The 25481-nt window shown below is 41.1% G+C and overlaps 3 protein-coding genes and 1 long non-coding RNA gene across 4 annotated transcripts; 2 read left to right on the forward strand and 2 right to left on the reverse strand.

The window, feature by feature from the left end:
- Positions 1–705: 705 nt before the first annotated feature.
- On the reverse strand, positions 706–9022 carry nt5c2l1 (5'-nucleotidase, cytosolic II, like 1). The gene is made up of 17 exons (XM_030084958.1): positions 8684–9022; positions 7301–7374; positions 7103–7220; positions 6898–6993; positions 5902–5993; positions 5690–5747; positions 4514–4607; positions 4356–4409; positions 4180–4263; positions 4022–4057; positions 3831–3938; positions 3683–3749; positions 3215–3385; positions 3077–3128; positions 1730–1796; positions 1341–1517; positions 706–1253 (listed from the first exon to the last, which is right to left on the reverse strand). The coding sequence occupies exons 1-17, from the start codon at positions 8743–8745 to the stop codon at positions 1176–1178; spliced, it is 1488 nt and encodes a 495-aa protein (XP_029940818.1). The 5' UTR covers positions 8746–9022; the 3' UTR covers positions 706–1175.
- Positions 9023–12191: 3169 nt separating this feature from the next.
- Positions 12192–16064, reverse strand: slc2a11l (solute carrier family 2 member 11, like). The gene is made up of 12 exons (XM_030085630.1): positions 16041–16064; positions 15724–15822; positions 15479–15639; positions 15266–15390; positions 15000–15129; positions 14633–14781; positions 14336–14523; positions 13340–13450; positions 13024–13125; positions 12858–12933; positions 12532–12659; positions 12192–12417 (listed from the first exon to the last, which is right to left on the reverse strand). The coding sequence occupies exons 1-12, from the start codon at positions 16062–16064 to the stop codon at positions 12202–12204; spliced, it is 1509 nt and encodes a 502-aa protein (XP_029941490.1). The 3' UTR covers positions 12192–12201.
- Positions 16065–20607: 4543 nt separating this feature from the next.
- Positions 20608–21845, forward strand: LOC115382964 (uncharacterized). Its single transcript, XR_003930606.1, has 4 exons — positions 20608–20747; positions 20866–21007; positions 21538–21630; positions 21725–21845. It is a non-coding gene; the product is annotated as an uncharacterized LOC115382964 (long non-coding RNA).
- A 2731-nt stretch (positions 21846–24576) lies between these two features.
- LOC115383145 (uncharacterized) lies at positions 24577–25231 on the forward strand. Its single transcript, XM_030085225.1, has one exon. The coding sequence runs from the start codon at positions 24592–24594 to the stop codon at positions 25219–25221; it is 630 nt and encodes a 209-aa protein (XP_029941085.1). The 5' UTR covers positions 24577–24591; the 3' UTR covers positions 25222–25231.
- The last annotated feature ends 250 nt before the right edge of the window (positions 25232–25481 follow it).

A 25481-nucleotide genomic window follows, 5' to 3' on the forward strand; every position in this document is an offset into this window, starting at 1 on the left:
AATAGATTTTTTATTTTTGCTTCGAATAAAATGTAAAGAAAATGCTTCAAATTAAAGATTTTTAGATTCAACATGACCTCCATAATTTAGTTTTATAGTCATTTTTTAATAAATCTTAGTATTTCGAATTTTTTTTCTATTATGCATGCCTTTATTTTGTACCTGATTTGTTTTAACAATGGTTTACCCAATAAACCAATTTAGGATTACAATGTTCATACACTGTCACCAATAGTCACAAGTAAAAACAGTTTCCCTTTATAGAGATTACAACAACAACAATAATGATGATGATGATGATGATGATGATGATGATGATGCATTTTAACAATTAGACTGCACAGTATTTTTTGCTGTAACTTTGTATTTGGACTGAAATCACAGAAACAACTTTCTGCAAAAGAAATATGTGAAATAGATGCCCGTGTAATGCATGTTTCTCAAAATATTTTCCTCTTAATTTCAGAGACCTAAATGTATTTTTCTCACAGATATCCAAACTCAAAATTGAGATTTTCTTATCATTTCCATTGGTAGATGTCGTAGTGACTTACAATACACTTAGACACCACAGCTGCTCCTTGCACATTACTGGTCTAAATGTAAAAGTGTGCGGCTTCTTGCCTGGTGACGGACTCATGACCGATGCAAGATCTACCCTGCCGTCAGCAGGGTGGATTGAAGAATATCCATGTGTGACAAACATGTAAACAAATATAAACAGTTTATTGAAATTATTCGACTGAAGTTGCACAAAAAAGTCAAATAAATTCTACAAAACAAAACAAAGTTCACCACACAAACCTGACATCAGTCGTCTACCACTTGGTGTATAAACACAGTCACTCATATATTCTTCTACTTCTCCTGAGATGGATTCTACTTCATTTAAGTTTTCAGCACGTTGGAACTGTAATGTCTTGATATGTAAAAAGCAGATGGCATAGCGATGCTCATCCTGCAGGTGGAGCAGTGAGCGAGTTGGCATTTGGTAAAGGATGTTCAACATGGCTGCACAGGAGCTGTCATGTGTCCAAACAGTCACCTTCATCCTTCCTTAACTGTTCATGAGATGGAGAAGACGATTCCTTTGCTGTGTCCTCATGTTTTATGTGCAGCCTTATGTGTCGAAGATTTGACTTTTACCTAATACACAGAAATGTCTTCTATGTCATCTAGAGAGCGTTTTTGGTGACAATATTTTCCGGTGAGGGAAACTCCACAGTGCTTTGGGTAACTGCCTCGTGGGGCATCTGAGGGGGAACAGAGTGATGAATGTTAGAGAGGGAGCACACTGTCAGCATCTATTTGTATTCACAGAAAGAAGAGGAGCGACTGACCAGGACAGGAGGAGCCATGAAGAGGTAATTGGTGGGGTAGCGCAGCAGGTTGATGCAGGTGGAGGAGTAGAGATCAGCATAGCGCATCAGCTGGCTGGCGAACAGCGTCTGTCTGGAGCCGCTGCGCAGGAGGCTGCCCATCTGGCCGTACGACATGTCCATCCTGTATGTCAGCACCTGCAGACGCCACCAGCCAGGAAATCGACGATGAGATACTACCGACACACAACACCAACACAACCAGTGCCGCTACAGTTTCCGAGCAGGTCCATTCAGAGAATGGTTTGGTTATTTGTTGGCTTTCAGACTCTTCTAAGATAGATCAAAGCAGGACGTTTGAATAATTCTGTTCAACCGGTTTAAGAGAGAAGTTTCTCTGTTGCACTCACCTTCATTCTCGTCTGAATGGCGCCGATGTCGATGTCTGAAGCAGCTCGGCGGCCGCTGTCCAGGGACCTTCAGACAACAGAAACACACATTAACAGCTGCCTCAGTGCTTGTAGAATTCTCTGACACAGTAAAGAAGAAAGCTTTACTGACATTGTACAGAAAAGGTACAACAGGATTTGCCATGCAGCAGCTGACAGAACACTGCATGTTACACTTGTTCGACTACTCCTCAACAAAAACAGCAACTCAGCCAATCACGTGGCAGCAACTCAATAATTTTAGAGACGTAGACATGGCAAACTGATCTGAGTATTTCACAGAGATTTGTCGTAAAAAAAGGAGAAATCTCCACTGGGCAGCAGTCCTCTGGGCCAAAGTGCCTTGTTGAGGTTAGAGGAGTTACGGGAACCAGTCATTATAGCCAAGGTAAGCAGCCGACCACCTCTGACCACACAACATGCAGGAGACCACACCGGGCGTCACTGCTGTCAGCAAAGAACAGGAAGCTGTACTGCAGTTCACACACACTCACCAACACTGCAGTGGGACGGTGGGAAACACACACTTCCACACTTCTGTACACATGTTCAGTCAATAGTAAAGTATATACATATATAGATATTTAAAAATAAAAACACAGTGAGAAGACTTCCTACACCAGTGTGATGCTGTGATTGCTTTCAGATTGAAGCCAGGAATCAGTGGATGTTTAGTAAGAGCTCAGTCAAAAATGTTGTTTACGTAGCAGTGACAATGAACAATTCATTGAGATCAATTTTAGAAAATTATCATGTTTCACAGCAATATATCTGATCAGAGGTTCATTTCACATGGGAAATGATGTATTGTGGCGCCACCTGCTGGCCATAGTGGAAGATTTTACTCCGCACTTGATACGATGAAGCAGCGATGAATGGAGCTTCAGTTGAAAAAGTGACCTTCCATAAATCAGCTGTGTGTTCTGAACTACAGCTTAAACTGACCTCTGTCCTTTAATTAGACAAACACCTTGGAAAACTGTGCTAAAGCAGTACAAATATGGGGAAAGCGTTGAAGACAGATCAGAGATCTGCAATTGTCTTCATTTAATCCATATTTGGAGAGTCACCAATTAACCTCAAAGACATGTTTTTGGGCTGTGGGAGAAATCTTCAAAACCAGGAAGAAACCTGCACATTTACAGGGAAAATATCCTCCACTCTCCACTGCTGTGCAGCTCATGCTCATCATGATCCTGTGTTCAAACATGCTCTACTTGGCTAAGTGCATATATGATATGATAGAAAAGCTGTGATTTATAGATACCCACGGCTGGATTTCTGACACTGTAAGATGGACGGACTCACTTATATATTTCCGCCAAGAAGACATCAAGACGTTTCAGCTCGTCAAAGACATCTGAAAAAAAACAAAACAAAGCTTTCGTGAAAAATTTGAAAACCATCGAACATGATAAAATACTGAAAGAGTCTTCTTATTCTCACTTTTCTTCTCCTCCCACAGCTGCAGCTCCCTGGAGAGCTCTGGTACGACCAGGAACGTCTTCCAGCCCTGACGCTTCTTGGATTTGAGGATGTCGCCGAAAATGTGATCTCCCACGTAGAGAATGTCTTTACCTTTGACGCCAAGTAAATCACAGATAACATCTGAGGATCCTGAGTCACAAAAGAAGACAAAACACATATATTTTTAAAAAATTGCTATCATATACATTTAATTGCAATATTATTTTACGCAACCTTTACACAACCTTTGACTTCTGCACAACACAACTAACAGTACTATCATCACATTAAGAATGCAAGAAATTCCACATATGAGCCCGGACAAGGCACACCTGGGAAGTGATACAACTTCAGGTGACAACCTCATGAGGCTCATTGAGAAAAGACCAGCGGTTCGCAGCAAAGTCAATTACTTTGAGGAATCTATGTGAATGTTTTAAATCTCACCTCCAGAGTACACTGTGCCATGCTGGAGGTCTCCGGTGTACGTCCCAATCCGAAGCTTCCCCGTGTTCTGCACCAAGAACAACACGTAAGACTCCTGTAACTAAGCACAGGTTTTTTTAAAATTCGCATGTGGACACTTTGTTCACACCGTGTCCACTTGTCTCAGTACAGTTCCTTCTGCAAAGAAGAGCGGCTTTCTGGTGTCCACAACGATGAGGTCGAAGAAGGAGCGCCAGGGCACTTTCGGGCTGCCAGGCTGGAGGGAAGAATAACGATAAATCACAGGTGTCCTTGGTGAAGTTTTATAAAGAGGCCACACAAAAGCATGAAGTGCTTTACCTTGATGTTACTTTCAAGCAGGTATTTCATGATGGCCTTGGCAAAGAGGAGTTGAAAACATGCTGTTATAATGAGTGGTCTTTTCAAACGTTTCCACTTCAGCAGCATTTATCATCGGGAGACTTCAGTGATGGTCCGGTGGAGGCGTATGTACTTACCTCAGTGTAGTTGAAGTCACTGTTTGTGGCAAGAAAGACTTTTGCCACCTCTCTAACCCGGTTCAAGAGTACAAGAAGATCTGGCTGAGAAAGAAGTCAATACTGTTTTTTTAGTATTTCAACTACAGTACATCTAGTTGGAATAAATCTATTTGCATTATTCTAAGTTTACTTACATCTTTGATGACGTATTTATCCAAATTTTTGATGGTTCGATCTTTCAGGATCCCCTGTGCAACACATATTTAGCAATTCAGTGTTTATTAGGACAAAAAAAGCCTGCTCTGTTGTTTCATTAAAAGCTTCAAAAAGTAGACTGAAGTCGTGAACTTACCATGTCATGAATGAAGTCCATTGCGTCGCGAACATCCTGGAACATGCTTCTGAAGGACATGAAGAGGTCGCCGTGCTGGTAACCTTTGTGCAACCTGGAGGAGGTTAAACGCAGAGATGAGGAGCTTTTAAAATAGCAAAATGACGCGTGTGCATGTGCAGAGAGGTGTGTGTTACAGTTTGTGTGTGTATGCATGTTGATATTTGCAACTGGCTGCACGGTGACAGTTGGCTGGTATTGCAGAGGTGTTTGGATTTATATTCACACGGATTTGGATGTGATAACACTCGATCTGTGCACGTCCAGGGAAGCCTCTCACATTTCTGCGAGTCCACTTTGCTACTTTGTCGTGACACAAAATTGTGTGTAACTCCAGATTGAACTTTGTAGATATGCAGGTTCACTTTTTCAAGATAAATCTCACCCATGTCGAGCAGTCTTTTGTTTGTAGTCACTGAGCTCTTCTAAAAAGAGTTAGGAAGGTTGTGACGCACCCCAAAAGGCGAGCACCCTAACAAGCATGTGCTGCTCTAATCTGAGAGACGTACAGAGACACTTCCAGGTTGCTTTATTACGTTTTAGACATGCAGACAAGTCATTTTGCTGCTGTAATTGTTCAATATTTGTGGTGCTTTGCATGCCAAACCTTGTGAAAAGTCTTTGAAAAAAGAGTGTACAACACCGCCCTCTCCTGGCAATATATTGCAATTTCCAATTTCACCATCTCACTGGCTGAAGGCTGTTTTCTTGAGCTTTGAAAAACCACAACCGGCGTTTTTTTAAACTAATCATTATTCAGTTTCATTGTGGCTTTACTTAAATAAAGCCAACTGAGAGAAGTTCATCCATTTGCTGTACAGCAGAATGATTGTTCCATAGAAAATTATAAAAATGAACAATTTGACTCACTCTTCTAGAGTAGGCAATTATTTTATTCTTTTCTTGGTTTGTTTCAATTCATTAGATCTAAATTTGAATTCAAAACAATCTAACTAACAGTTTGAAGTTCTTTATATGTCATTTCATTTTCTTATTAGACACTTCCAAAGCACAAAGCACACATTAATAGAGAGACAAAGATCTGGTGACAGTTCATGCATCTATTTTTCGTTGTGTCGGGGAAGCAGTGAGATGGATTTCAACCTCACAATTAAAAAATAGAATATGTTGACTCACTTTATGTATCGGCTGCATCGAGTGAAGAAGTCCACCAGGCAGGCGTAGAGATAAGTCTCTGCAGGGTGCATGGAGACAGTTAATCATGCATTCAACTTAAGAACAGAGACTTTTCAAGCTACAAAACAATTTGCAGGGACTTTTAAATTAATCTGTTTCAGCAATCTTGTATATTTCACACATATAAAGAACAAATGTACAACATGAAATACCTGATAGATTGAAAAGAGTGTTGAGGATGTAGAAGCGATCTGTGTCTCCTCTCTGGATGAACTTGTTGGGGTAGTAGTTCTGAATTTGTTGCCTGAAGGAAAAAGATTGTATGTTACAGATTCAAACAGACAAACTCATTAAAACGACACAAGTCTGCAAGTAAAGATGTGTAAATGTGGACCTTCAGGCTATAAATTGTCTGCATGAAGTATTGTGAGACTGCAGATGCACAGATTCCATTGTGGCTGCGTGAAGTGGTGAATCTCATGATGCATTCATCCGCTGTGTTTCCATTCTTATCAAATAAATAGATTAAGACACATAAGTTGTTGGTTTTATTCAGTAAAAGCATTTTTTGTTGGATACAAGTCTGACAAAACAACCTCTGTCAACTGTTTGAATTACTGCAACTCACTGTGGAGTCAAAACTTTCTTTATATTTTTTCAAATTAAATTAAATTCCAAATGGTGTAACTAAAACAGCTTTAAAGATAAAGAGACTATGCCTTGAAAACTTTAAAGAATTATAGCCTAAAGTGAATAACACAAGCTGTAATAAGGATAAACGTGAAACATGTTTAAAAACAGAAATATTCTGTATGAGGTCCATGTTTTTACATTTTTTATAAAATCATATTCAAGAAGTTCCTAAACGATAAACAGGAAGTATCTTGTTATGTTATGTTATGTTATGTTATGTTATGTTATGTTATGTTATGTTATGTTATGCTATGTCATGTTATGTTGTAGAAATACAATGAAATTGAAATACAATGATGCTGTAATGTTTTATAACGCAGGTCATCAAAATATAAACCGGAACAGTTAAAGTAAATGGATCAATGCAATATTCATTACAATAACATAGTCACATTAAATATAGTAAAAAAGAAAAAGGAAAATCAATATAACCTCAAAGTCAACAGGTAAAGGTCTTGAGTAGGAACTTTCCTAACGAATGTCCTTTCCTGTTTTGACTCAGGAAATAAGTTTACCCTTTGAGGAAGCGGAAGCCGTGACTGCAGACCAGAATGTTCCCGTTGGAATCCACTTTCAGGAGGTTTCCATATGTGGTGTCAAGTACTAATCCACTGAAATGAGAGATTAAACAAAGTGACTGATGCCTGATTACCCGAATCGTGTGTTGGAAAAAATGGTGAAAGACATAAATGCATCGCTTCTGTATGAATGAACACCAACCGAGTGGCGAAGCTGGGGTCATATGTGTAGCGGAGAACCTCATGAGGGTATCCAACAGACACCATCCTGTCTCTCATCAGCTCAAAGCCCAGGCTCTCGTAATCAGGAGACTTATACACTGCAGCAAAAACACACAATCAAAACAGTCAGTACACAACCACTGAATCCTGCACTCACAAAGCTCTTTTTTTAACTCACGTGCGAGTGTGTAGTCCATGTCAAAGCCATAGCACTTGATGTTCTCCATTGCCACACTCCTGGTTACAAACACCCTGCAATCAAACGCAAAAACAGCTGAAATCTGCTGAACTGTATCAAATGTGAGTTTACACACTCAGGTCTGTTTCTCAGCATTTCAGCATCACCTGTAAAATGAGTTTTCATCTGAGATGATGGGATCTCTTCATTTAAAATGTTTTTGAAGCCAAGATTTGCTGGTTTTGTTTGGTTCTCTCTTTTGTTTTTTGTTTTTTTTTTGTTTGTTTGTTTTTTTCATGACAGGAGCATTTTTAAAAAATGTTCATCTTAACCTTCTGTGACCTTAACTCTACTTTTGCTTCTCTTGGGAGATAATTTCCGTGCACTCCTCTTAGTGGGGGTGGAGCTGGGTGGAGACTCAAGATGTTATCATCTCTGTGCTGTCTTCAGTTCTACTTCAAGTGACTGATTAAAAAGAAGACCCTTCAGTTTTCTTTTGTTTTTTTGATCAAATCAGTAGTGTAACTGCTCACGATTTGCTTCATGACTCACTCTAATACTGTCCTTTTTTTTATCTTACAGTCTAACATCTGCAGAAACCTTTAGTCTATACTGTCTCAAGTCTCCCTAAGAGCTTGTGTGTATACTGCTGCTGTAAATAATTTACCTGGAAGTTCCTGTTCCGTGAAACGTGTTGCTACCCTTCTCACTGATGAGATCAATTTGGCAAACAGAATGAGGCAGGAGGTGGATGTTCATTGCAGCCAGGGACACTTCAGTGTCTCCTGCTTTACAAATGCAATGTTGTGCAAAAAAAAATTGAAGAACACACCAGTTGAGGAATATCTGAAATAAATGCAACTCCTGAAAAAAATGTTTTTTACTGATGGATATACATATCAATACATATTGTTAAATCAGGAGCTACTGGGAAATAAATGTGTACTGCACAATAGAAAACTAAAAAAAAAAAAAAAAAAAAAAATTGTTGAAGATGGAAAAAGTATTTGAACTACACAAAACTTAAAATGTACTCAACTACAAGTAATTAACAAGTAATTAGAAAAGGTTAGTAATTCTTCCTAAAAACTGGCAAGTTTAGAAATAATGAAATTGTGAGCAAACTGATTGGGAAAAAAATGATTTAAAATATTTTAAGCAAGTGATGTGAATTATATTTAAGTATGAATGAAATGTGTTGTATTTATCTATACTTGTGGGCGAAAAAAAAACCTCTTGGATAAAAAAAAAAGTTCAAGCGTCAGTTTATGAGAAAAAAAATCTAAAGGGCCATATCACATTTAAATATGGGCAAACGACCCGTTACACAGTATTCTGGATGTTTTTAGAAAATCTTTGCAGGCCCGTGATGTTTGGACTCACTTCTGGTCAATGTCTCTCTTGTCTGTGGGCTCCTCGGAGAAGATGCCGGCCCCGGACGCCATCGCTGCTGCCGCCGTCCAGCTGCGGTCTCGAGCTCCTCATTCACCGCTGAGCCAACAGTCATTGGCAAAACTTTAAAAGGGCGAATTCACGCACAATTCGTGGGTGTGGCCCTTCGCTGTTTTTTTTTTTTTTTTGTTTTTGTTTTGTTTGTTTTATTTTCGTGCGCAAGCAGGAGCTCCTCCTCGTGACGTGTCCTTAAACAGCTCGTGCAGAAGCGGCGCGTCTGACGTACAGATTGTGTTATCAGCGGCGCACACGCGCGTGCTGCGGCCGCACGTCTGCGTAGTTGGGGGGAGTTCCCCCCCGCGATGGCTGTCTGTCAGCCCCAACAGCTGCACATGGTTCACTGAGTTCCTCTTTTCAGATGTTTGACCATTGATGAGTCGTCCTCGAGTCTTCTGATGTCCCGAAGTGACGACAGCAGCACGTGCGCTCAAAGCACCACAGGTACACAAGTAAACATCAGCAAACTTCAACAACTATCATCCAGCGTCATTGAAAACATCAGTATTGTAAAGCAGAATTTAAACCTCGTCTTCAAATCCGCTCAGGTTCAGAAATGAAAGACTTCTGACAAGTAAGTGAAGATATTGGTGAGAATGAAAAAGTTTTAAAAATAAGATAAGAACTTAAATGTTAAATAACTACAGAAGTATGTATGCACACACTTGCCACCTGAATTTTCAACAGACACTTCAATTTAATAGTTCAGAGAATGATAGAGCTGAACTGAAGAGGAAATGTTAAAAACAAACAAACAGAAAAATCAAAGGTTAATTTTGTTTGGGGTTTTATTCCCACTTACGGGGCATTGCTAATACTGCACATCAGAATCAGAAACGGGTTTATTGCCAGGTACAGTATTCTATTGAGGAATTTGCTTTGGTGGAGGTGAATCAGACAAAAGAAGGGACAGTTTTAAAAAGGCAGGTATAAAATATAGACAACAGGAACTAAGACACAAACAAATACACAAGAGCAATAACAGCAACAATAAGTACGGCGACAATTTACAAAATTAACGTAATTTACAAAAAATTCAAAATTACAGAGGTCAGGAGTATAGTGGTGTTTGTGGGGGCTGAAGATTGGAGTGCGTAGTCGGTTACTGTGCATATGTGTGTGTGTGTGTGGGGGGGAGGGGGGGAATTGTCATTGAGGGATTGAGGCTTGTTGAGAGAGTGTGTGGGGTGGGGCGGGGGCAGTCGGGGGCATTGGGGGCAGTGGTGGGGTTGTCAGTGGGGGGCTGAGGCCTTGTTTATGAGAGCAGTGGCAGAGGGGAAGAAGCTGTTCTTGTGTTGTGAGGTCCTGGTCCTGGAACCTCCTTCCAGGGGGGAGAGTTTGGAAGAGTGGGTAACCAGGGTGGGAGGGGTTGGCCACCATCTTGCCTGCATGCCTCAGGGTCTTGGAGGTGTTCAGGTCAGGGAGTGGAGGCAGACTGCAGCCAGTGATCTTTTCTGCAGGTCGGATGACACTCTGAAGTGCAGAGCCATGTTTATTGTGTCGTCTACAGACCTGTGGGCTCTGTGGGCGACCTGCAGGAGGTCCAGGTGAGGGTCAGTAAAGTCCTTTATATGCAACAGCATGAGGCGCTCAAATGATACATACCTACCATAAATACGTAGTTTTACACAGCTGACGGTTAACTTGGCCATCTTTAATATATTTTCTGAACCTCAAGTTCAAGTGATGATTTTTTGGTGAGATATTCGTCACACTAAAGTGACCAGTAAAACTTTCAAAATTGATGATTTACAGATGTTATTTTGTAATTTTTCCTCACTCTTCAGATTTGTTGCGTTCGCGTCATGTCTTCTAACATCCATCCATCAGGTCAACGCTGACTGAGGCTCAAGGCAGGATACAGCTGGACAGGTTACTGGTCCATCACAGGAAAGATGCAGAAAGACAGACAATCACAAAAACATCACACCAAGGGTGAAACGCTGAATCAGCAACTCATCTGAAATACACGCTTTGTGGATTTTGGGAGGAGGCTAGAAATCATGGAGAAAAACATACAAGGAGGAGTGAGCTGAGCTGAGACGGAAAATCAGCCCCAGAAAATCAATAAATGTGAGATTATAAAATGAAAATATCTGTTATGTATCATCATAATCTCATCTGGAACACAGACATGACACTTTTTATTCCTTTCCTAAAAAGAAAAAAACTGTCTCATTTTAAGAGAAATCTACTTTTTGCACTATGACCCATGAGGAATCCTCCTGACCCTATGACCCCGCCATTCCTCCTTGATTCCCCTGCGTGTCGCCCTTCCCTCATGTGTCTTGTCCTCCCTCTGTTCCTCACCTCCCTGTACCAATCTTCCAGTTATCATTTTGTATCTTGTCTCCTTGTCCTTCCGTGTGTTCTTAAGCTCCCTTGTCCATCAGGTCTCATTTAAAATAAACCAATTATTGTTCAGAGTAAAACTGACACAATAGGTAAATCTAATAAAGCAAGCAGAAATTCACAAAACACATGGAAATAGAAGGAATAGAATAGAATAGAACAGAATAGAATAGCCTTTATTGTCATTATACAAGTGTACAACGAAATAGGAGAGCTTCTCCTTCAGTGCAAGGTAATAAAATAAAAGGAGCAGCAACCGCAGTGGCAGAGTTTTCATATTACACTTTTGCATTTACTCTAGTGATCTGAGTGGTTGTATAGCTGAGTTCAGGGTGGTGATGGCTCTCGGGAAAAAGATGTTTTTCAGTCTGTTAGTCTTTGTTTTAAATTAATGCACCTGTAGCGCCTGCCAGAGGGCAACAGGTCAAACAGCTGGGCACCGGGGTGTGAACTGTCCTTGATGATATTGCGAGCTCTGCTGAGGCACCGGGCGGAGCAGATGTCCATCAGGGAGGAGAGAGGGCAGCCGCTGCCTTGACTGTCCTCTGAAGCCTAACTCTGTCTCCCGCGGTGCAGCTCCCGTACCAGGTGGAGATGCAGCAGGTCAGCAGACTCTGAATGGACGCGCGGTAGAAGGCCAGCAGCAGCTCCTTGCTGAGGTTGTTCCTCCTGAGGACTCTGAGGAAGTGGAGACGCTGCTGGGCCTTATTGATGACAGCTGTAGGGTTGGCTGTCCAGAAGGGGTCATCGGAGATCTGAACTCCCAGGAACTGTGTGAACATGTGTGACCATGTTGACCCCACAGATTAATCTCAGTGCTCAAATCTCAACTTCAACAAGGACAGAATTGAAGACAGTAAAGTGATGCTCAAATCCACTCAAGTCCTATTTATTCAGGTGAATACATTTGACTGAAAATATGACAAAAACTCCTTGCAGTTACATTGAAACTGGTCAGAACAACAGAGAATTCACAGTTATACATTAAAGGCACATTAATTACAGACAACAGACATTGCTTCATCTCATTCTTAATTAAAACAACTTCTCTGTCTTTAATTGGCACCTGTGTATGTTTGAATTGTGTTGTATTTCTTTGTTTAGAATCTGGTCTCCTGTGTTTTTATTCCATTTAGGTTGTTGTGTGCAGATGTTTTGCTGCATGCTGTTCCAGATTTGCCGTGCATCCTGTCAAACTCTGCAGTGATCTCCATTATGGTAAGATTGTTGGTCTCAGGAACGTTAAACTTCACAAACACTCCACAGGCAATGCAGAAAAACAGAAATATGAGAAAGCAACAATAACCCAGATTATCCTGGAAAGAAAAAAAAAAAAAGAATATTAGCAAATCAGAGAAAAAGACACATTTTATCTCTTTCATTTCATACATGGTTTGTTATTTTTCCATCTTTGTTGTAAAGGCGCTTACCACTAAGAGAGGAAAGATAATCCCAACAATGAACAGGAAAGTCCAACTGTTACTGGCGGCGATTGTGTATGCAGCCGTTTTGAATGCCGGAGAGAAGATGTGCCCCGGTAAAGAAGGTGTCACGCCAGCTTCAGGAAGAACACAAAGTCAGTAACAATAGTTGCACATTTATTCCACCAACAGTTTTTTTCTCAGGTTGAATTTAAAGACATCAAATTGGTTACCTTTCTAATTAGGTAAATGTTTGTAGGGATATTAAAGAAACTGCACTTTTTTCTTAACCAGCTGTTGGAAATATTTGCAAAGATCTAATAAGAAGCGCCCACCTGGTCCACAGGCAAAAAAAAATACGAGTATAAAAATGAGGACCATGCTGCAGTATGGCAACCAAGAGTTGAGAGTCTGGAGTAATTAAAAAAAGAAAAAGTTGCTCATCAGTTCATGCAAGAAACACAAAAAGGCATTAAAAACACTGTTTTGTTCTGGACTCACTTGCAGAGACAGAGTGACGGTGAGGAGGATCAGTGTTGCAGCCATGATCAGGTAGCCTCTGACCATCAGGACCTTACGTGTTATCTTTCCAATGACGAGGAACTAAAGCATGAAAAAGGCTGCAATTAGAGTGATTTAATAAATGTTCATTTATGTCAAAACAAAACTGATTAAAAAAACAGCCACATGAGATTGAGGAGGGAGAACATTTTGAAATGAGAAGAAGAAATGTTACGAAGTCAGGCTCAACAAAAACAAGGTGTCAATACCAGGACTGCATGACGCACCACGATTAAAGTATCACTGAAACACTTACGCAGGTGAAAGAGGCGAATAGTTCACACAGGCCTATTCCCACAGCCGCATAAGGTAAACTGACTTCTGGGATTCCTGCAGCTCGAAACACTTCGAAAGAGTAGAAATACACCTGGAGACAAGCGGAGGAACACACACATGTTCAGTTGTACTTATTTCAGAGCTGATAAATTACAATACAAAGATCTTAAGGTCTGTGTAGACTTGTTGCATTACAGATGATCAGAATTGTATTGACTGGGTCACAACTCTGCAGTGACATTAACCAGAATCCTCTGGAGCTGTGATGTTTTCGCATCAGGCAATAAATTTCAGCTTTAACATATATTAATGCTTTGGTGCTTATTGCTGACATTTGTATTATACATAGTCTACATTTACTTTTTGCTCACATGATCCAGTTTCCATAAAGATTTCAATTAAATATGTGTCACTTTTCATAATATCGTTGAGCTGCAGCAGCAGGAGTCTGGATGTCATCTTTCTGTGGATGACACAGCACTTTCTGACCTCCACCAGAAAACGGAGCACATGGAGACTGGTTGGCTGGAAGAGGTTAGATGGCCCTAAGACTCCTGCAGATGGATGATAATGTTTGTAATTATCTACAACCCTGAGGAGGGATTTAAGCTGTGACTCTGCAGTCAGGGAGCGGCGCTTCACAGAACAGTGAGTCATTTGACAATTTTTTTTTTTTTTGCTCATCAGAGTGGGCAAAAGTGTTTCTTTCAGTCTCTCATCCTTCACCTACAGATTGTCGACCTTATTGACGTAACTTCAGCAAAACGTCTGAATGATTCAGCCAATTGACTGACTCACACAGCGCTGACAGCTCAGTTAATGTTTCATAGCAACACAACAATAAAACCAGAGTGTACACAATAATAACACAACCTAACTGAACGAGTCAAAATTAAAGCAGAGTGCGTGTGTGTCTGAATCTCCTGTATTTGTATCTCTGACCACAGATATTCCAGCCCCTTTATAGATAACTTACAGCACCGATGCCGCAAAACTGCACCGAAGTGAAAGCAACAAGAATGGTGATGAACTGCCAGCGGACTCTTCTGTCCTGAATGAGTTCCAGCACAGAGTGGCTGCGAACATTCTGCAGGACAGCTTTCTCCTCCATCATTTCCTCCATCGCCCCGCTGTGGTCTCCGTCGCCCCAGAGCCTCTTGAGAGCTGAGGGGAGCACAAAACAAGCGAACTGAGAATACAGCCAGGCTAGAAAAATAAATAAATCAAAAGATCCGCGGAAGAAACCTGATAATGCTGAAGTGTATTTTCACACCTTTCTCACACCCCTGGCGATCACCTTTCTCCTGGAGCAAGAAACTGGGGGAGTCTGGCAAGAGGGGCAGAGTGAGGAGCTGAGCCAATGCAGTGAAGCCGTTGAAACCGAGCAGCCAGGGCCAGTTTTTCTCTGTACCAAGTAACTCTCTGCAAGAGCGACATAGACATCAGGATCATTAAACGGCAGACAGTTGTCTCGCTTAGAAGGAAATTATGAGTATTATTCATCATTAACCACTAAATTCAATATGATTGTGTTCGCTCATTGTCATTAAAGTAAGAGTGTGAGCCCACAGTGAGCTGTCATTCAACCCTACATGACTTTTACATAACTCCGCACAGTGTAGGACAGAATGCCGCCTCACCTGATGCCCAGCACCTGACCAGTGAGCTTCCCCAGTGACATACAGGTGGCGATCGTCACACCCACTATCCCTCTTAGCCTCTTCGGAGTGCATTCAATCACGTACATTGGGTGAGCTACAAAAGACACCCCTGGAGGTGTGCGTACACGGGGGAGTCAGAGATCCAGTAATGATCGACACAATGACAAAGCAATATTGTTCAAAATGCAATGACAAACAACCGATAAAGTCAAAACGTGCCATCTGCAGAACTGATGGGAACTTACCTGCATTGATGCCGTAGAGAAGTCGTGCCACGACGATCATCTCATACGATGTGGTAAGTTGACTTAAGATCATCAACACAGCGCCAAAAATAGCCCAAAAATTGTTATACAGCATGCCTTTCTTTCTGCAAAAAGGTGAGATGCAGACATATTACAAGTGGAGGCCTTATATATTTTTGGGGCAATAACTGATATGCTCATAAATAGACATACCTTCCATATTTTGAAAGGAATGAACCACATAGTAGTGACCCCAGAAAGCCCCCAAAACTATAAATGGCCACCGTGAAGGACCAGAAGAGCGAGACCTGCCACTGCTCCAAATGAACGTTGTATCTTTGCACACATGTCCTGTTCATCAGATCCTTTATGAACTGCAATGAAAGCAAAGATAACATGCACTGTATTCTGGGAATTAGGGGGTTTGCCAACCCCCAGAGAGTCTGGGGTCTACTCACAGCAGAGGGGGAGGTCATCACTGATATGCTGTATCCATACTGAAATGTGCCTCCAACACCAGACGCCAAGATGACCGCAATGACAAGAGGACAGTCTAGCTGCGGAAACATCAACAAAATAAATGTTTATTTTGTATACACAGGTGGATCGTTTTCATGATGAATATATTGCCTCATTCATACTCCCTTATCAAATTTACCAAAATTCAGACCACAGAGAGTAATTTGATCTTTAGTATTCTCATTTAGAGAAAAAGGAGAGGCAGATCCAGAACAATGAATTCACAATAAAAAATATTTCAATATCCTCTACTCACCAGTTGCGTTATGTCCTGTGGCATAGCTGGAGTCTGCTGCTTGCATCTGAGAAGCTTTTTTGGAAATCTTTCATGGACACCGCACGCATTTAACTGAGCACTGAAATGATTAACTTTTTGACAGATCAGAAGAGGCATGGCAACGCAGCGCAACAAAAACACAAAGCCAATCCCACAATTTGAAAGCCACTGAGACGTGCCACGAAACGCTATTCTTAAGAGAACATGTTAGCAAAACTCAGAAACCAGCAAGCGAAGTGTGACAGTGTGTGTCTCTGCCAACTTCAGGCAGCTGGCAGCGTACAGGAAGCATAGGAGTAGCCCTACAGGCATTTTAGAAGAAAAGTAATCAATAGAAATAAACAAATGAAGCAATCACAATTTGTAATAAGTAGTCCTACTCAGCACCTCATATAGATGAAAAGCTTTGTGACCCCTGCTTTACACATTAACATTATCAAGGCAAAAGTAATCATCAGGAAGTAATTCTTGGTTAACTTAAAGCGAATCAATGAGAAAGAAGGTAGAAAAACTGAATGTGTTTGTAGGTACGTATAAGAAACATTAAGTTCACTCATATTTAAAGTTTTTTTTTGTTTTTTACAGCTTTGTTTTAAATCAAGCTGCTGTCAGTAGACTTGAAATCATGCTGAACCAAATTGTAGTGTTAAAGTGTCGTGCTAAAGTAATGCTGAATCTGAATGAGTGAAGGAATAATCCAACCATATCCACAAATGTGCAGCAGGATGAACTCGCTGCCTCTGGTTTATGTTTCATTTGAGAGTTTTGCTCGGTGATGAAGGCAGACTTTGAACGAGCTTCTTCAGAAAAGTTACTGATTGCTTGTAATGCGCTGGAAAGCACCTAAACTCACTCTGAAAGTGGTCTGATTGTGAATGTGCCACTGAAAGCCTGCTTCCTGCATTCTCGTGTTTTCTCTGCTGCATTTGTTATTTTCCTGTAGTTATCTTCCCATTTACATCCCTTATCATTCTGTTGGAATACTGAGTGAGAATCAAAAGTACAGATTGACACAGTGAGACGGATGTTCAGTAAACACCAAAGGCTCAATCTGTGGAATTCCTGTGGAAAAGATACCATGACTGGACACCTGAGGGAGACAAACGTGTTCAAACCTAAACATAAAGGCAGCAGCCATAACAGTGTGCAACTGCTTATTCATTTCCAGTCACCAGCAAAAGAGATTTATAAAATTCACCTGCTGAAACTAACTTAAAAAAAAAAAAAAAACTGATAAAGAAATGCAGTACTTGGACTGCCAGTTTAGGAGGGCTGGTCTGGAAATTGAAGAGCTAGAACAAGCTAGATGTATGTGCATGATTACAGGTGAATTATGTTGACGATTGGAGCATATTTGCAGGAATTAAAAACCAAATGAAACGTGTATTGTGTCTTTGTTCGATTGCTGTGGTGGTGGTGAGTTTTACTCATGTGGAAATGTTGGGTTTCTCTGTAAAGGTGCCAAGAAATGACTGTGCTTCATTTGTCACTTAATAAACAAATAAGAATTGAATTGGTGGTGGTGACATAGGGCTCTCTTTTTGCCAAAGGGGTGTGTCCAGGGCATTTTGCAATTCTGATCCACGCCTCCGTTCCTACCAGCCGCACAGGTGGCAAAGAAGGAGGAAAGAAGGCGACTGTGTTTTGACTTTAATCTCTCTCCTTGCCTTTAAACGCACTGCAGCAAGGTGCAGGGTCAGTTTCACCTCTCCATCCCCATGAACGAAGACAGCAGCAGCCCCAGGCCCCCAAACTTCTCCCACGAGGAACTGATGTAGGAAGGAGGAAACTGTAGCAACCGAGGTTTAAACCCCACATTATAAAGATAAGTAGTGTGGAAAGATCAATAAACAGGACAATAAACTGCAATAGCAATGCAATTAGAAGCCCCGGTGCTGAAGTGAAGCATTTTCATTGCTGGCTTGTGAAATTAAGTTGTTTATTTCTGACTGAATCATTTTGGCATGTAACTCCTGATTATACAAAGATGTTCGACTGTCATCCTTTACATGCGTATGAAGGAAGCAACCAGGCATCATAAAGTTGGTGAGTTGTTGGTCACACAAGCACCTAAAGAGGACTTTCAGCAGGACTGTGGTCATCCACGTCCGAGAACTGACCCAGCAAAAAAAATCATAATGTAACACACAATATCTGTTGGGATGTGAGAGCACAGCTGCAGTTGGTAATGTTGCAGATGTAAGAACAGATACGTTGTGTGTGTAATACATGATGGACTGTGAAGTGAAGCAGCAAAAAAAAAAAAAAAAAAAAACTGTCAGGAAATGGCCCAGCATCAATACATGGTCTGATCACCATCTCCACATGAATATTGCATTTTCTGCACAGTAATACTGCTTCCTCATCCACAGGATCATCATCAAAACGTCATATCTGTAGGAAGAAGCCAAAAGTATAGTTCTAATTGACAGACGTCAGAATTACATGCCGCTAAACTGCTGACTGATATTATCCTGGTACAGTCAGCCAAACCTGACCAGCGACGTCACGTTGTGCTCTCAGAGTTGGAACTTTCAAAGCTCAGGAACTGAACAACTTGAACTCGTGAGCAAAATTTATCAGCTAGATTTGCTCATGATGTGACTCTTATTCTAAAATTAAAAGGTTAAAGAGTAGCTTTGCTCATTGCAACTCTTGCTTTGAACCGTTCATTATTCGGCTGTGGTGATTGAAAAGGCAGAGCTGCTGCAGGGTGGCAGTACTGCAGAAAGTGGAACTTTTCAAATTTGAATACATAATGATACATTTCCCAGGAGAGAAAAAACTGGCCCGGTCCACAGGGAAAAAAGGCGTATGAATGTGAAAATAAGGACATCAGGAAACATAATTCTGAACAAAATGTAAAGGTTAGGCTGCCAGCCCATCGATGTTTGACGAGTGAGACAGATTCATATCTAAACTCAGTTATACCAATAGATGAACTAATTATTCAATGCCACAGTTCAAAGGTCACTACACTAAGCTCAACAGCCAGGAGCAGCTGTCTGAGCATAAGCCATGAGTATGTCATGATTTGAAGTCATGATCGAAGAACTAATTTTCCATAATGTATATATTAGTGCACTCTAAAACATAATAATTATTCTTACTTAAATTACATTTGTGCACTTTACTCATATCTTAGAAACCTGTTGATTCAACTCAATAAATATAAGTAAGGAACCAATTTAGCCCAAAAAAGTTTACAACTAAATTCATGTGTGTAAGCTGGACTGGAAGCTTTTTGTCACGGTGAATAAACACTGCATTCAGGACTGCACATGCGCAGCAAAGCCGGGCAGGAGGTCACTGCAGCTTGTCTCTGGTGTGGGAGGAAGCTGAATTTCTCTACGTCTCAAGGTGAGTTATTCAAGTTTACTATACATCTCATGTGCCATCCACAACGTTATTATTGACTATATTTTAGCAGACCAGTTTTTCATGTTAAAATAAATGAATTGACAGACTAGCTAACTAGCTAGCTAAAATTGGCCAAAGCTAAGCAGGTCTAGCTAATATTAACAAGCTGTGTCATGGCTATACTTTTTAGCCTTGTCTATTTACATCTATGATAAGACTAGGATTGGTTTCAGTGTGATATGAACGCTCATTTCATGCATCACTTTGGCGTGTCTGTAACCAAACCGTCCCAAACTAAGCCTGCCGACATGCATGTAGCCTCTCAGTCGGCCATGTGGTGGCAGCACTCGCACCAAGTGGAGTAGCGTCACACTAATGAAACAAAAGAAGAAGACTTAAACCGGGGTGTCCGTGCCTCGTGTGTGAGCACGTCTACAGCAGGCAAATAACATTGAAGATGCATGCGGGGACATTAACTGGGAAGAGTGAGGTGAGCACCACTCGAACCAACACCAGCACATGTAGCCAGCACCGAGTGGCAGTCCAGTCGAATATCCCTTCAGCGGTGCGACCACACCGGCTGTTTCACCAGTGGGGTAGTGTTCGTGATATGCAGGCAGCCCATGTGCATGTAAACATGCATGTGTACTGTTTGTGAGCACCAGTATTTAAAAATCAGGAGTCAGCTTAATGAAAAGTCAACAATCCTGCAGCAGCAGCTCTGTGCCACTGTTTATACTCACTCTTACTTTCTTTCTAAATTATAAATATAAATTAATATAATGTATTCTGCATCACTTATTTGCCAAGAATAATACCATGTACTAGTGCAGCGATTCTCAACCTGTGGTCTGAGGCCCAAAAGTGCCATTTTTAGTGAATGTGTATAAAGAAGGAGTAGGAGGGTGGGAGGGGTGCTCAGAGTATATCCACTGGAATAAACCAGACTACACCACAGTTTCCAACCCATGATAAAATTGAGCTCCAGTGTGGCGGACTGTTTCTGGCTTCACAGCATCCACCAGTGAGACTCCAAATGTTGCTACACCCCACTGTGTGACAAGAAATGAACTTGAATGTGCAACTTGTAGAACCTCTCTCAATTAGAAAATAATATAATTAAACATTGGTATTTCATACAAATGAGTTTGTTTTTCCTTTCTTTTGAAAATCTCTCAACAGATCCTGGAAAATGGCATGAAGAAAAGGTCTGTGAATCGCCTGATGAACCACACTTTCTCATTGAGATGTAAAGAAATCGTGGAAGAGCAGCCATCTGTAGAAAAGAGCTGGCCAGCGTTCCAACATCTTCTTTACAAATGACAGGTAAATATTTAAGTGACTCAGAAAAATACAAATATGCCTGCCCCATGTAGGTTTTTTAATGTTGGAGTTCTCTTTGCACTTGTCTTTAAAATGTCTGTGTTCTGTTTCATCCCCAAAGATTTTTGCTGAGTTCACCAGAGTAGAAAGATTTCTGTGAATCTTTGGATCGCCACACACCCCGCTTCCTTGAAATCTTCAGGTCCAAAAAGGGGCTTGTTGGCAAGCAACTCTCAGAGATTCTTGCCCAGGTTGAACAGAGGGTGAGTATTCTGCAATCTCTTTTTTTTTTTTTATTATTTGAACACATGCTCACACACACACACCACCATAGGCCCTCATTTTAAATCACTCATTCAGTCTCTCACTCACTCACGGTCTCACTCTTTCACTCTCTCACTCACTTGCTGACTGTCTCACTCACGCTGGGCTCTCTACTGTACATCTGTACGTTTGTACTTTTTGTATTCCTATGCCCCTTGTATTTTTTGCTGCTCTGTGTGTATATTATTTATTGCTATTTTGATTTTATTTTCTATTCGCAACCAAGAGTTGTTTTTAAATTTGTCATACATGTATGATGACAATAAACACATTCTATTCTATTCTATTCTATTCTCTCACTGTCTCATTCACTCACTCACTCACTTGTACACAAGTCAGCTAGTTGCACATATACACACACACTAGTGTAGACCCTCTTTTTAATTTCGTAACCCACTAATCAACAGAGACACTCACGCACAGTCAAAGAAACATTCTGCTTTTTTAAAACTTTATTACCCATTGGCAGATCACTGATGTCATTGCCATGAGGACAGCCATGTTCCGATGCCTCCCAGTTTTCCTCGAGGATGATGGAAGTGACTTCTACGCTGTCTGTTTCGTAAGTATTCTAAAAGTTTATGCTTATACTATATGTGCAATTGGAAGCCAAGATTTCTGTGTACATTTGTTCTTACTTTTCTCATTGTCCACAGGACTGTGATGCCATGGAAGACTTCACTCAGGTTCCTGGGTATTTGTTTTGGCATGCTGCAATTGTTAAATCCTGTAAAACAGTGTTTTTACCATAATATACAATGGCTTTTATTTGCGTTGGTAAATAAATAAAGTATCGTTCCTTGTGTACTAACTATCCTTTGTTGGGCTTACTTGATTTATTTAAGGCAATCGGTTTCCTAGATTCTACTAAGTAAATAGTACTGTTCATGTAAGTCAGAATAACTTGGTGTAGCTGAGTTGACTTTACTTGATATTTATAAGTTACGATAACTTTCTTAATTCAAGTTACAGTAGTTTAATAGAATTAAGTACATACAACAAGGTTCTGAGTACACAGAACAAGTGAATATAAAGTAAATGTAATCTAAGACTATTAGTCATATTTACTTAATTTTTTTGAGGCAATCGGTTTCCACAATTTTTTTAAGTAATGCCAACTTGTTAGAGTTTAGAGTGTGGGTGAATAATCCAACGCTTCGTGAATTCTGCTTCACAATGACAGGAAGAGCCGACATCAAAAAGCGACGTCTCTACGAACGCTTGGCGCCACAAGCCAGTTATCCCTGTGGTCACTTTTCTGACACCTCCTGCTTAAAACCCAAAAAGTCAGAAGGATCGTGAGCCCCGCTTTCACGGTCTGTACTCATACTGAAAATCAAGATCAAGCGAGCTTTTGCCCTTCTGCTCTACAGGAGGTTTCTGTCCTCCCTGAGCTCGCTTTAGGACACCTGTGTTACCGTATGACAGGTGTACCGCCCCAGGTTTACTTTGAGGTCATTTTAGAAATAAATGTTGCACAATACATCTGGACAGGTCAAAATTCTATCACAGGACAAACATAGAGAGACTATCGGGGCAATTTAGGGTCGCCAATAACACCTCACAGAAAGGCTCTATCTGGTATTTGAACCCTCGACCTTTTCACTCTTTAGCCAGAGCGCTTATCACTGTGTGGCCATGCATGAAACGAACCACAAGAGCTTTTCCAAGCACCTCCAAATAAGAACTTCCTCCAGCGCTCTCTGCTCGCAAAGAGATTATCAAAGTTCTACCATCTAGTGAGATCAAGCAGCTTCATCTAGTGAAAAGCAGGTGACACAAAGAAAAGTTCAAGACATGTGACAGGAAAGTTGGCCTGATTCATTCATTTTGAGATGTCGTAAAGTCACAGTTGTAATTGGTGTAGTCTCTGAGAAAAATGCATTTGATCTCAATTAAAGAGAGAGTGAGGGCCGCACGGTGGCGCAGTGGTTAGCGCTCTTGCCTCACAGCAAGGAGGTCCTGGGTTCAAATACCGGCCGGGGCCTTTCTGTGTGGAGTTTGCATGTTCTCTCCGGGTTCTCCGGCTTCCTCCCATGGTCCAAAAACATGCACGTCAGGTTAATTGATCACCCTAAATTGCCCCTCGGTGTGAATGTGTGCGTGAATGATTGTATGTCTCTATATGTCAGCCCTGCGACAGACTGGCGACCTGTCCAGGGTGTACCCTGCCTTCGCCCACAGCAGCTGGGATCGGCTCCAGCCACCCGTGACCCCGAAAGGGAGAAGCGGCAGAGAATGAATGAATAAAGAGAGAGTGCAGTTAAAAAGGAAGTTTTGCTGAGCAACCTGATCAGACACAAAGACAAGGTGCACATTCTAAGTAACGTCTTTTTATGAGCCACTCGGGTGGGAGAAAACAGGTTATAGAAAGCTTTTTTTGTAAATTCACATTAGATTGTTTAGAGTTACACATTTGTGTAAAGAAAGGTCCTAGCTGTTTAATCATACAGAAGAACAGGCTCTAAATACAAACTCCTTTTTCACTAAAAGACTATTTGAATTCTTTCAGTCAAACAAGAATAAAGCTCTGATTTATTTTGTAACAGGGTTTAGTTCCTCTGATAAATGATAAAATACAGCATGGACACATAATATGTAATTTCACACTATTCTGAAAAATCAGATTTCTAAAGACCTTACTTTTCAGACTCCTTTTTTTAATATTAATATTGTTATAAACAATGCTTTAAGATATAAAACGATGTAGATCAGATGGTCCTTCATGATCTACCTAATGAATTTGGCAGCAGTGACAAAAGACTGATAGTGTTTACAAGAAGTCTGTGCACATTATTGAATAACAAAAAATGTGTTTTTAACCATATGGAGGTGAACATAGATAACTGGCTACTCTTTGTCCTATTTAAAACATATTTAAAAAATCTTGAACATACACTCTTCTTGAGGGAACCTGCTTGAGAGGTTGCAAGACTTTCAGTCAGGTTTTCGAAGGCTGCACTCTACAGAAACTGCCCTTCTTAGAGTTTCAAATGACCTCCTGATGCGCAGTGACGCCGGAGACTGTTCGGTGGTGGTGCTGTTGGATCTCAGCTCAGCATTTGACACAGTGGACCACGGCATATTGATAGAGAGACTCGGTCAGTGGGTGGGGGTGACGGGGACAGCCCTGCAGTGGTTCTCCTCCTACCTCTCTGACAGGAGCTGTGCTGTCTCAGTTGGTAACTTCGCCTCCTCATCTGAACCTCTCCGTTGTGGTGTGCCCCAAGGCTCAGTCCTTGGTCCAATTCTATTTGCCTTGTATTTGCTTCCTCTTGGGCAAATAATTAATCAGTTTAAAGGTGTCTCTTATCATTGTTATGCTGATGATATCCAGCTTTATTTTTCCTTCTCACCCCGCAACATTGCCTCCCTGTCAGCTCTAAGTGACTGTGTGACAGCGATAAAAAATTGGATGGCTAATAACTTTCTGCAGCTAAACTCTGATAAAACTGAATTTCTTATCTCTGCTCCTCCCAGTCTTGTGCCTAGGATCAAAGATGGTTTATGTCTCCATACCTCCATGATTAAACCCTCCGTTAAAATTCTAGGTGTCACTGTAGACCACGCTCTGACTCTGGATCAACATGTGAAACTTCTGATCAGTTCTTGCTTTTTCCAGTTGAGGAACATAGCCAAACTGAGGCCCATTGTGTCTCAAGCTGAGATGGAGATCCTTATCCATGCGTTTGGATCATCACGCCTGGATTACTGCAACTCGCTGTTTACCTTTGTCAGCAAAACATCTTTGGATCGCCTGCAAGTGGTCCAAAACGCCGCTGCCAGACTGCTGACCAGGACTCCCAGGAGGTCCCACATAACTCCAATCTTATCTGCTCTTCACTGGCTCCCCATTAAGTCTCGAATACAATATAAAATCCTTGTGGTTACGTACAGAGCTCTGCACGGCCAGGCACCGCTCTACATCACAGATCTGTTACAGCCTTATGTTACCAGCAGGTCCCTGAGGTCCTCCGATCAGGGCCTGCTGGTAGTCCCTCGCTCAAGACTAAAAACTAAAGGTGACCGCGCGTTTGAGGTAGTGGCTCCCACTCTCTGGAACTCCCTCCCAGTTAATCTAAGATCAGCGGACACTGTCGACTCCTTTAAAAAGCAGCTCAAGACGCATCTCTACAGTCTTGCTTTTCTGTGATTCTGTTGTTTCTTTTCCCGTTTTGTGTTGTTTTTGTTCTGTTTTTTATCCTTTGTTGTTTATGTGTAAAGCACTTTGTGACTCAATGATCTTGAAAGGTGCTATATAAATAAAGTTTATTATTATTATTATTATTATCTTCTGCTGCAAAGTAGCAGAGCTGAACGTCCCTTATAGACTGTTTTTGTTCTTTTCAAAGAATTGTGAACTCTTGATGGAGACAAATAGAGCAAAACACGCAACTTCTAAACACAATTCAA

The sequence above is a fragment of the Salarias fasciatus genome (genome assembly GCF_902148845.1).
Source record: "Salarias fasciatus chromosome 7 unlocalized genomic scaffold, fSalaFa1.1 super_scaffold_4, whole genome shotgun sequence".
Classification (NCBI taxonomy): Eukaryota; Metazoa; Chordata; class Actinopteri; order Blenniiformes; family Blenniidae; genus Salarias; species Salarias fasciatus.